The 12,803-nt window shown below is 45.4% G+C and overlaps 1 protein-coding gene across 1 annotated transcript in view; it reads right to left on the bottom strand.

The window, feature by feature from the left end:
• itpr3 (inositol 1,4,5-trisphosphate receptor, type 3) overlaps positions 1-12,803 on the bottom strand; it is a 307,422-nt gene that overhangs the window by 48,946 nt on the left and 245,673 nt on the right. The window contains exon 50 of the mRNA XM_088320630.1: positions 1,018-1,137. Coding sequence (XP_088176756.1) covers positions 1,018-1,137 — 120 coding nt within the window. The remainder of the gene's footprint in view (positions 1-1,017; positions 1,138-12,803) is intronic.

Genomic DNA, 12,803 nt, shown 5'->3' with positions numbered 1-12,803 from the left:
GCTTGTCAGAGTACCTGGAGTTCTGAGGCGTTAGTGGACGCCTACCTGCACAGCCTGACAGACTACATAAAGGACGAATTAGTGTCCCACTCTTCGCCTACCAGTCTCGACGAGACCATCGTGCTCACGGCTCGGAATGATCGTCGGGTCCGGGGGCAACGCCGTGAGAGAGGTTGCTAGAGCCACTGAATTTCCTGCTCGACTGAAGGGATTGGCACCACTCTGGATTTCCAGCAACCACCCGCGATCCTACTAGACTCACCAGAGGCTATGGAAGTGGATCACGCGTCGCTGTCCGTAGAAAACCATCAGCGGCGACTCTCTGAGGGGATTTGTCTGTACTGTGGCAGGCAAGGACACTGGGTATCATCCTGCCCATCAAAAGGGGGAGCTCACCGGACGGTTGGAGTCAGTCCACACCCTGATCTCCCAGACCAGAAGGCCAGGTCCACCTTTTGAGACTCTGATTGGCTCCCTGTCCCTATTTGAACCCACTCCTATATGTCCCCTTTTGTCAATCTGTCTGTGAACATCAGTGTATACTAGGCAAGCCTTTTTCGACCCTGACTCCCAACTGTCCCGTTTTTGCTCCCGTTTTGATGTTGACCACGTCTGCTCGCCCGTCCAGACTTACGACTTGTTTCCGACCCCGACCACGTTTTGCTCTCCTGTTCTGGCTATCGACCTGTTTTTCCACCATCGCTCGCTACAGAAGATCCACTACCATGTTCGGATCACAATCCGAGTACGAGAAGGACTTGCTTCCCGCGCCTAGCGAACACTGGATCGTGGGTGCACCCTCTTTCCTTTAACAAAACTTGTGAGAAACGTAAAGCAATTAGGTCCTTTTCTCGTACTGGTCCAGACACTATTTGGTCAACCCCACCTTGCTGCATTTACAGAATAGTTAAAAGATGGACTGTAAAGTTGTTAGTTTTAATCAACACATTATTTTTGCTGTCCACTGGCCATTCTGGAGGGGTAAAAAAAAATTGGGACTTTGACTGTTAATCATACCTTGTCCGGAGTTATACGGGTAGAAGAAAGCAATGATAAGGTTGATGAAGACGGCCAGGTTGAATGAAATGGTGCCCCACAGTGTCATTCTCCTAGAAAACCAATAGAGCACTGGCATGCCTGCCACAGACTCCATTCATTAAAGTCAAGAAAAATATATGAAACAGTATGTGCGTATAGGCATGCTCATTTAGGATTATCTCTCACATAGATCAGTGAAAATCTGATACAACCTAAATGTGTACCACTGAATCTGACAGTTTCAGTTGAGGCAGCACTATGTCAATTTAAGCGGCAGTCAACTCAAATATATTTTGAAGTAAATTTGAATAGACATATAACTATGCACTGTAATCATATTTCCACTATAGTTCGAGGAGCCCACCCTCACGGACGTGCATTTAAAACCAGATACTTAGACCTGCCTGGGTGTACATCTGCATGTAATAAAATAAGGATTTTTTTAAAAGTCTGCGGCTCATTTCTTCTTCTTGCCAATCCTTTCTGGATCTGGCCTCAGCCCTCCTTTGCCCTGGTGTTCGACCCGCGCCATGTTCTCTAAATAAATCTTCATTCCAACTAAACAACGGAGAGTCTTCATTACCTTGTCAACATGTTCTATTGTTATCCGGAAAGATTTGAACCAGTCCCTACGTGCATTTGAGAAATTACACTTCAATTTCTGACTAGGAATATATTGTAAGGGTCCTAATTAGTTTAAAAAGGTAATCCAGGGATGCGGTTATCGCTGAGCGGAAAAAGTGAGACAGAGAAATCAGAGGCAGACAAGATCGAGGACGGACAGAACATATGGGATTGATACAGGACACACGGGTAGATACCGGGCGGGACAGACAGGATCGATACCAGATACTAGAGCAAGATACTGGACAGGAGGAGACAGGCGGGATCGATTCCGTATCCTGGAGGCTGGAGCACAATACCAGACAGAATGAGACGGTCGGGGCCGATACCGGATACTGGAGACTGGTGCAAGATACCGGACAGGACGAGACAGGTGGTATCGATATCGGATACTGGAGACTGGAGCAAGATACCGGGCAGGAGGAGACAGACGAGATCGATATCGGATACTGGAGTGAGGGCAATGGGCAACCGTGACAAGGTGAAGAAGTCTTCCCATTGGGAAAATTAAAAGTAAAGTAAAGTATGGAAAACAGAGCGAATACTGGATCTGTATTGGGTACAAAATTACATTGTGCCCTTATTTGGGCGAGAATAGCATCCAGCTTAACTGGAATCAATCAATGTAATGGATATGTCTAACAGAAGCCCTCAACCTACCTTAGAACAACTAAGGAACCCATCATTGGATTGCTTCGCACCAGTTTTTCAAGATGGAATTGGAAGCCTGGCACAAATTAAAGCCAAAGTAGCTTTAAAGGACACCGCTCAACAAAAATTCCACAAAGCCTGCAACGTACCCTACGCATTGCACCCAAGGGTAGAAGCAGAGCTCAGGCGCCTTAAGGACCAAGCTATCTTGAAAAACGTTGAATGGCTTAAGTATGCAAGTTGTAAAGAAGAGTGATGCTTTACGAATCTGTGGTGACTACAAAGTCAGTATAAATCCATTCCTCCAGGCAGGCCAGCATTTCTCTAAGATCGACTTAGCGCAGGCCAACATGCAAATGGAGTTAGAAAAATCGTCAAAGAAATATCTAACAATTAACACCGCCAAGGGGCTCTTCCAATACAACCGGTTGGTTTTGGGAGTAGTGTCTGCCACTGCTGTATGGCAAAGAGCCATTGACCAATTCTTCAAGACGTTCCCGGCACCAAGCACTATCTCTATACTTGCTACACTAAGTGACGAAGATGCTCTTTTGACCAATCTTGAGACAGTCCTAAACAGGCTCTTAAAGCTTGGACTCCGAGTGAAAAAGAAAAATTCTTCGAAGACTCAATCGAGTACTGTGGTCACATGATAAACGAAGATGGTTTTCACAAGGCACAGGATAAGGTGGATGTAGTTGTGAAGGCACCGGGGCCCGAGAATGTCCTTCAGCTACGCTCCTTTCTGGGCCTTGTGAATTATTATGCGGAGTTCTTGCTAAACATTGCAACGGTTTTGCATCCATTGAGCAGTCTGTTGCAAGTGAAAACAGTGTGGAGATAGACAAATTCATGTGAACAGGCGTTCATGGCAGCAACTATTCAGAGAAGGTACTGACGCACTACAACCCCGATCTGCCATTGCATCTAGCCTGTGGTGCATTGTCAAATGGAATCGGGGCCATGTGACAAATTGAGAAATGGCTCTGAAATATTTGAACAAAGCTGAGCAAAGTTGAGCACATATTGAGCTTAATCTGGAAGGGTCAAAAAGTTAAAACAATACCTTTTATAGTAAACACTTCACACTGATTACTGATCAGCCTCTAGTGGCTATCTTCAGCCCCAGCAAGTCAGTCCCAACCATGATGGTGGCTCATGATTACACCATCGAGTTCAAAAGCACCAAATTTCATGGAAATGTGGACGGTCTTTCTCGCCTTTCCCATGAGTCAGGTGACACGCATGTACTTTTAGATCCAGCTGAACTCTTTCACATGACACTGACTGAGACCCTACCTGTCACTTATCTGGAAGTGAAGAGGGAGACGTGACGCTACAATGGTGAGAGTCTACTTCTTGACAGCGGAGGGATGGCCTCATTAGTGCCATGTCGACTTATCAAAATATGCAACACGACAAGACCAGTTGTCCGTATGCAAAGGTTGTGTAAAGTGGGGCAATAGAGTTATCATACCACCAAAGCTTTGACGTCTTTTCACGATGGTCATCTAGGCGTAGTTAAAATGAAGAGCCTGGCCAGAAGCCTTGTCTGATGGCCTGGTATTGACCATGAACTTGAAGACCTCACAAAGGCATGCTCAGGATGTCAGCAAATTCAGCCAACCGCAGGTAGCACCACCACAAAACTAGGAGTGGCCTTCGACTGTGTGACAGAGAGTTCGCATCAACTATGTGCGTTTCTGGACAAAATGTGCCTGGTAGTAGCCGATGCATATTCTTAATGGCCCAAAGTGTTCCCTATGAAGAGCGCAACATCTACAGGAACCGTTGAAGCTCTTTGTGCACTGTTAGCTTGTGCTGGACTCCCTTAGCAACAAGTCAGTGATAATGGTTTACCTCCGAGGAATTTCAGATGTTTACGAAGGGAAATTGAATCAAGCATATTACCACCGTGCCATTTCACCCGGCAACAAATGGATTTGCAGAGTGATTCGTCCAAACCTTTAAGCAATCCATGAAAGCCATGGCGAACACCAAAATCCTTACCAGAGAAGCTGGCCAACTTCCTATTGTCCTACCGCAACACCGAACATTCCACCACAGGTGAGACACTGTCATTGTGATTCATGGGAAGATCCTTAAAATCCTGTCTGGACCTCCTAAGACCAGACCTGTACAGGGGTTTGTCAAAGAAACAAAGCAACCAGATGAAAATGCAATCACCACTGAGAACCTTCAATGTGGGTCTACCAGTGCTCACCAGATATTATCGTCATGGAAATCATAAGTGGCAAACTGGTAATATCTTTTTAAAAACTGGCCCACTTACGTACACAGTTTGGGTGTCACCAGGACTGATCTGGCACAGACATGTGGATCAGTTACTTGATGCTGGAACCCGTCAGTCCACCAGAAACAACCAATGCTGTAATGCAGACGCCCCAGACAGTTCTGAGAACCCTGCATCGATCACACCATATGAACCATCGGAATAACATCCAGATGAACTGAATGTGGCGACTGCTCCATTCACTAATAACCCAGTTTTTACTGCCATAGAGGTTCCAGATGTCCAAGAATGGCGCTAACCTGATCAGAAGCGACAGCCTCCACAGTGATTGCAATTGTAGTTGGTTTAGATTAAGTATGCAGTATAACTGAGCTAATTGCTAAGGTTTGTGTAGTTACAATTATATTATTATTTGAAACTAGAGTTTTATTTTCTGAAAAAAAACAGAGAAAAAGAATAGTACAATGTTTAAGCTTCTGGAGTACTTAAAACCTTCCAGACAGGAGTTGTTTTCGTCATAAGGAACAACTTTCTGTGTACTGACATTCTACTTGTGACCCACGCACGGTGCGTAGTGATACAATGTATTGGTCAATCATCGAGTGCTGTATCCGTTAAGAATTGTTCAAGCACCCACTAGTCATGCAAACTGCACGGCGTTTTTCCCATCTATTTTGTTGATGAGAGCACAACACTCATATTCAATTCAACTGGCTTTATTGTCATTGATATCAACGTTGTCAAAACACTGCATGCAAGGCGATTAGGCATGGCACTCCAGGGTAAACAGTAAATTGAGACTTCAAAGACAAAAAAAAAAAGATGAAAAGACTGTAGGGATAGATAAGCAAAAAATATTTACAAAGTAGTGCTTAGAGACTGGACTAATTTAATACAATGTTAATGAATGAAAAATAATAATAATATTGTTGCAGATTTTAATTGTCAGAAAATAATTTCAAGCTTGCTCGAAAGAAAAACACATGAGCACCGGGAGAACATGCAATCTCCACACAGGAAGGCTGCCGCTAACCACTCAGCTGCCGTGCCGCACGTCACACCCGCGACCTTACCTCACTAAAATATGAGGATAACGATGATGAGTGAGATACAGGTCCAGACCATGACATTCCATATAAACGCAAATCTGATGGTTGTCTCTTACAATAGGAAAGACAAACAACAGGATTTGAAGCTAACTAAAGAATTTCCAGGGAAAAGTGTGAATATATAAATAATATATGGTTTGCCTTTAGTGTTTAATTATTTCTGTTTTTTGAAAGAAATCCAGCTATACTTGACCTGACGACACGTGCTCCCCAGGTCTTGCTGTGATTATAAACTAAGAAGCAAAATATATAAACATAATCAAAGCCCTCAATTAGACAATAATAATTATAGAAAAATCTACAGTTCTATTTTTTTCCATCGGGTGCAAATGGAACTCCGTACGGGATCATTGGAGGAGAATGGGAGATGAAGAGAGAAAGAAAAACAGGACGTTTACCAGATACACCACAGGAAATGGTGCGCCTACAGTCTAAACAAACCACAACAACACAAAGGTAATGATCGTTTGACTCAATTATTTCTCCTGCGAGTTCATTTGATTTAGAAATGGAGATTACTGAGCTGGACACAATTGCTCTTATCTGCACGACCTGTTGATCCATGGATCCATAAATCCACATTTTTGTGTACAGAAAACTACCGAAGTGAACTTCAATATTTCCATTGCTTCAAAGATAATTAAAGCTATCAGTCTGAGATTTGCAGTAACAGGGTTTGAAGAGGCCCATGCAGAAATTATTTTAGGCCTCCAATTAGTTCAGCGACCAAAAATATTGGCGCTAACAGGAGGTGGTGTCACTGGAGCCTAGCAAAGGCAGGAAAAGCAAGTCCAGAAGTAAAGAGTGTGTGGAAACCGGGAGGGGTTATCAGAGAGCGAGAATGGGTTATGGCTTATTCATGGTAAGTATGGTAAGTAAGATACAATTAAAAAAGCTGATTTCTGAAGCCCACAAAATATGTCAGATATGACTAGATGATGTGCTAAGACACTTTCTTTCTTGGCACCATCCTTTCATGAGGCATCCATCCATCCATCCATCCATCCATTGTCTTCCGCTTATCCGAGGTCGGGTCGCGGGGGCAGCAGCGTTAAAAGGGAAGCCCAGACGTCCCTATTCCCAGCCACCTCCTCCAGCTCATCCGACGGGACCCCGAGGCGTTCCCAAGCCAGCCGAAAGACATAGTCTCTCCAACGTGTCCTGGGCCGCCCCCGGGGCCTCCTGCCGGTGGGACATGCCCGGAACACCTCCCGAGGGAGGCGTCCAGGAGGCATCCTTATTAGATGCCCGAGCCACCTCAACTGGCTCCTCTCAACGCGGAGGAGCAGTGGCTCTACACCGAGTCCCTCCCGGATGACTGAGCTTCTCATCTTATCTCTAAGGGAGAACCCAGCCACCCTGCGCAGGAAACTCATTTCGGCCACTTGTATCCGGGATCGAGTTCTTTCAGTCATGACCCAAAGTTCATGACCATAGGTGAGGGTAGGAACGTAGATCGACCGGTAGATCGAGAGCTTTGCCTTTCGGCTCAGCTCCCTCTTCACCACGACAGACCGGTACAGGGTCCGAATGACGGCAGACGCTGCACCGACCCGTCTGTCGATCTCCCGTTCCATCCTACCCTCACTCGTGAACAAGACCCCAAGATACTTGAACTCCTCCACTTGGGGCAAGACCTCCTCCCCGACCCGGAGGGAGCATACCACCCTTTTCCGACTGAGAACCATGGCCTCGGACTTGGAGGTGCTGATCCCCATCCCGGCCGCTTCACACTCAGCTGCGAATCGCTCCAGCAAGAGCTGAAGATCACGGCTTGAGGAAGCCAACAGCACCACGTCATCTGCAAAAAGCAGTGACGCAATGCTGAGGCCCCCAAACCGGACTCCATCCCCGCCAAGGCTGCGCCTAGAAATTCTGTCCATAAAAGTTATGGACAGAATCAGTGACAAAGGGCAGCCCTGGCGGAGCCCAACCCTCACCGGGAACGAATCCGACTTACTGCCGACAATGCGGACCAGACTCTGGCACCGGGCATACAGGGACCGCAGAGCCCGGATAAGACTGTGCGGTACCCCATACTCCCGAAGCACCCCCCACAGGGCCTCCCGAGGAACACGGTCGAATGCCTTCTCCAAGTCCACAAAACACATGTAGACCGGACAGGCAAACTCCCATGCACCCTCAAGGACCCTGAAGAGTGTATAGAGCTGGTCCAGTGTTCCACGGCCAGGACGAAAACCACACTGTTCCTCCTGAATCCGAGATTCGACTTCCTGGCGGACCCTCCTCTCCAGTACCCCTGAATAGACCTTACCAGGGAGGCTGAGAAGTGTGATTCCCCTGTAGTTGGAACACACTCTCCGGTCCCCCTTCTTAAAGACGGGAACCACCACCCCAGTCTGCCAGTCCAGAGGCACTGTCCCCGATGTCCACGCGATGTTGCAGAGGCGCGTCAACCATGACACGCCCACAACATCCAGAGCCTTAATGAAGTCCGGGCGGATCTCATCGACCCCCGGGGCCCTGCCACCGAGGAGTTTTTTGACAACCTCGGTGACTTCAACCCCAGTGATACGAGAGCCCAACCCAGAGTCCGCTCTGCTTCCCCAGAGGAAGACGTGCCGGTAAGCATTTTTGAAAAGGGCGTCGCTACTTCGTGGTTCCATAATTAAAAAAAATATATATATTTTTTTTTTTTTTTAAGGTGCGCCGCTACTTCGCGGATTTTCACTTATCGCGGGTGGTTTTGGTCCCCATTAACCGTGATAACCGAGGTCCCACTGTATATTACAATGCACGGATGTCCAAAAAGATCATATCTAACAACTCATTAAGAAAATAAACATCTCGAGGCTGTTGAAAAAAAAAGTTTGGTTGGTAACATTAGTTCAGTTCTGTGTATCATCCACAATCTCAGGGTCAGTTTGAGCGCATAAACAGAAACATCAAGGAAAACATAGCTAAGGCTTTAGCTTCATCTAAACTTAATTGACTGCAAACTCTTCTGTTGGGATTGATGAATGTTCGAATGTCATTAAATTCTGCGTTCTGTGTTGGACACCATTTGTTTAAACTAACAGACCTTTTCTAGCACCCACAGCTCCTCTAGCCATTATAGAACGTCCGGCAACTATCAATTTCTCTAAATTGACCGAAAGGCAGTCAAAAGTTCCTCCTGAAATCAATATTTGTGAGTCAGTGTGGTTAAAGGTTACTAATGCAAATGGCCTGATGCTAGGTGGACTGGTCCTTACCTGTTCACGGAGCGAACAGGCACAGCTGTGCATCTGAGAGGAAAAGGAAAGATGCTGTTTCACCTGTTACCCACAGAGCCTGCCAAAACTGTCTCTGGCTTTGCGCTTTCATTGACGGGCGGGAAAAAGTGTCTCTGGATTAACTGCTGCTTGTTGAGGACATCATCCAAAGAGATTGATTCCACGGATCAACCTGGGATCAGCTGACTTTTCTGGCCTCTAATTGCATTTAGAGTCAAATAAAACGGTTGATTCACCCATGGTCCTGCACTGGTGAACATCTGGAGTTCCTTGGGTAAAGCATACCCATGTGCTTGGCGAACCCAAATTCCACAGCAAAGCCGAACGTCAAGTCAAGTCAAGTCAAGTCATTTTTATTTGTATAGCCCTAAATCAACAAGAGTCTCAAAGGGCTTCACAGATTATTACACTACAATTTTTCAGCCGACGAGAAGAGTAGGTTATTCATATGCTATGGAGTAGAAGTGAGTTTTAAGCTTAGATTTAAACATTTCCACTGAGGTTGCAGATCGGATCTCAGGGGGAAGAGCATTCCACAGCACCGGTGCCCGAATGGAGAACGCTCTCGAACCAGCAGATCACCAGGGATCACCAGAAGACCGGCACTCTCAGATCGTAGGCTTCGTAGTTGTAATGAATCATTGCGTGTCACGTGAGCCACACATAATGTCATTTGGTGTGAACCAGATATTTAACATCAGTAGAGGTTTGTTTTTAGTCAGTGGTGCTATTATTTCTATTGCATTTTGATAATGTCTGTGTATTGTGCATTGATGCCCTTGCAACATCCATTGCCGCCTGATCATCCTGGAAGGGGGATTACCTCATGTGCGATCCCTTCACATGGTTTCTTCATCTTCCTCATGCTGAGGTTTTGAAGTTTTTCTTGCCCTCATGTAGGTTTCAGATTAGCGGATGGATGGATGGTTCAATGGTGATCTGTGACTTTAGGATGAGTATTATACCTACCGTAAATTCCCGACTATAAGCCGCTACCTTTTTCCCAAATGTTCAGCCCTGCGGCTTATTTAGTGAAGCGGCCAATTTATGTAATTTTTCTAATGGCCACCAGTGGCGTTGGAGTATCAAAAGTAAGATTAAGACCAGTAGAATATGTGCGCTAAGAAAGACTGCAACCTCTAAGTTTATGCATACATTGTCTGTAAAGTAAAGGTACGTTCCGATAATGAGGAAGACGCCCTTGATGGCAATAGTTATGAGGAGGAAGTTGAGGACGATCTACCGTGAACTTCACAATAAACGGATGCTTTCCTTTTGACAGACACGTTTGATGCATTGCGAGCGTGATCCTACTAGCGTGTTGGTACCTTTCAAAGGCACGGTTTGTGATGAAAGTTATTATTATTATTAAAGCTTTGAAAAATCTCTCGGTGTACCGTCTTTCTTTGTAAATATGTGTAACCATGTATAATATGTATTTGCAACTATATATTTTTGTAATGTATTTATTTTAGAGATTTATTCTGTTACGTGTTCTGCGAGCGAATCAAAAAGAAGGGGCGGAGCAAACGCGGGCTGATGGGAAGTGGGGTAAACCTGAGTTACCGGCAGATCTGTCTGTTGTCGCAGCGGACAATAGTGGATATATATTTTTCCCACCCTCGACTTTGGAAATATCCATTTTTTTTCCTTGCATTACTTTCAAAGGGACCCGGACTTTACAAGTCTGCATCATACGTTAATTACGGGTATCATTTTCCATTCATGATAATGATTGTGGTTCTAAGATTGTGTACTATTAACTTGCCACCAACACATCTCTTTATTCGGGATTTTTTGAAGAAGTTTGATTTGGAAACACAAGAATGTCACACTTTACAAACCCACAGGGCCCTTATTGCTATTGTGCAAGGGCGAGCAACAGTAAGCCCTGTGCGGGGGCTTGCGTTTGGCGAACCTACAACGGTTTGGAGCAACGTGAATCATCCTGCCCTCCCAAACAGACTACGAGACTTGTCATGGATGGTGGCTCATGAAGTTCTCCCAGTCAGAGCCGTAATGCACCACCGAGAAATGTCAGCGACTTCGACGTGCCCTCGACCTGGCTGTGGCGCCCAGGAGTCGGTGAGGCACCTTTTTTGTGAGTGCAGCGCTGCCGAGGTCTTGTGGACAATGGCCGACCAACTAGGAAAGTTTCCGGACTTGCCAGCAGGGGAGGTCCCTGATGCACAGTACGTGCTTTACGGGGTGAGTCGGTCGAGGAGGTCTCGGAACGACTTTGCCAGGGACTGGCTCACTCTCGCCGCCATCAAGGACGCCATCTGGACCTCCATAAACCTGCTGGTATGGAGGTGCAGGCAGATCCCCCCTGTGGCTGTGCTCCAAATGGCTGCAGATACCATACAATCTGCGAGCGGCGGGCCTAGGACGCAGCCATAAAGAAGACTCGTCTGCACCCACCCGGAGGGGGGAGCCGGAGCTACACTGTGGGAGTCCCGGCAGCAACGGCCTGGGTTGTGGAACCCAGAAGGGAGAGGACCCACACAGAAGGGAGAGGACCCACACAGAGGACTGGAAGAATGCTGCTTGGGAGGATGGGATGGCAGAGCTATGCCCTTGCACAATAGTATTGCCTTTTACACGCTGGTTAACTACTGTTAAAAGAAAATAACTCTGAAATTGTTTAATTGATGTTGAAAATGTCAGGAAAAAATGTTAAAACGTCATATCGTCACGTCATATTGTCAGATATAAAAAAATTGTGAATATGTTTGATGGCTGTTGGGATTGTCGTGTTTGTTTTTGCTGCTGTTGGTGTCGGTGGATTTGTTCAGACCGAGGACAATCGACTTTGGCCTGGACGGATCTATTGACACTAACAAAGATGTTATATAATGAAATTGTGAATATGCTTGATTGCTAATAAGATTTTCGAGAAGGGTTGTTCAAACCTCACTTTGTGTTTGCTGTTAAAAACGTCATATTGGAATATAATATTGTGAACGTGCTTGATTGCTGTTGAGATTGTCATGATTGTTTTCTGTTATTAGTGTCAATAAATTTGTTCAAACCAAGTTACAAAGATTGTCGAGAAGGGTTGTTCAAACCTCACATTGTTTGCTGTTATCAGTGTCAACAAATTTGTTCAAACCACAATCGTGGAACTAACAGCCTGGTCTGGGTTAAACTTGTGATTGTGTCACAAGTTATAATGCGTGCGCACGTGACTTGTACAGAGGTGCGGCTTGTGTAAGTACAAAAGTGGCAAATCACTTACATAGTGATGGTTGCGGTTTATAATCCGGTGCGCTCTACAGTCCGGACTTTACGGTAATTCAATTAGTAGGATGAATGTCAGATTTTTCTTTTCAATTGAATTTGTTCACAGTAATGTTTTGAAATGCAAATTTTAATGAACAATCTGATTTAATTGTGGATCTTTAAGTCGAATTCTTGAAGAGTTCAAGAGAGGGAAATGAAAGTTTTTTTTAAAGATATTGAGCTTGCACATTTTATATTTCAAATTTTTGAGCTCTTTCAAGAGAGGGAATGTTGATTATTAAAATAGTCAGCAAGTAAGTTGTTATCATTACATGAGTTTTCCAGCTATATTAAGTTTAATATTTAATCATCACAGCATTACTTTGCTACTCACATTATTCATTTTAGTTGTTGTAAATGCACATCATATTTATCCGCATATTTTATTGAAGTAGGGTCGCAGGTGTGACCTGCAGCATGGCAGCTGAATGGTTAGCGTGTCTGCGGTACAGTTCTGAGGTCATGGGTTCGAATCCAGATACCAGTCTTCCTGTGTGGAGTTTGCATGTGACCCCAGTGCTTGTGCGTGTTTCCCCCGGGCCTTCCAGTTTCCTCCCACATTTCAAAAACATGCATGACAGGTTAATGGCGGGTCCAAATTGCCCCTAG

This window comes from Urocampus carinirostris, chromosome 17 (genome assembly GCF_059441175.1).
Source record: "Urocampus carinirostris isolate Australia breed hairy pipefish chromosome 17, RoL_Ucar_1.0, whole genome shotgun sequence".
Lineage (NCBI taxonomy): Eukaryota > Metazoa > Chordata > Actinopteri > Syngnathiformes > Syngnathidae > Urocampus > Urocampus carinirostris.
The sequence above is the reverse complement of the archived record's forward strand: the minus strand, read 5'-3'. Positions and strand labels throughout refer to the sequence as shown.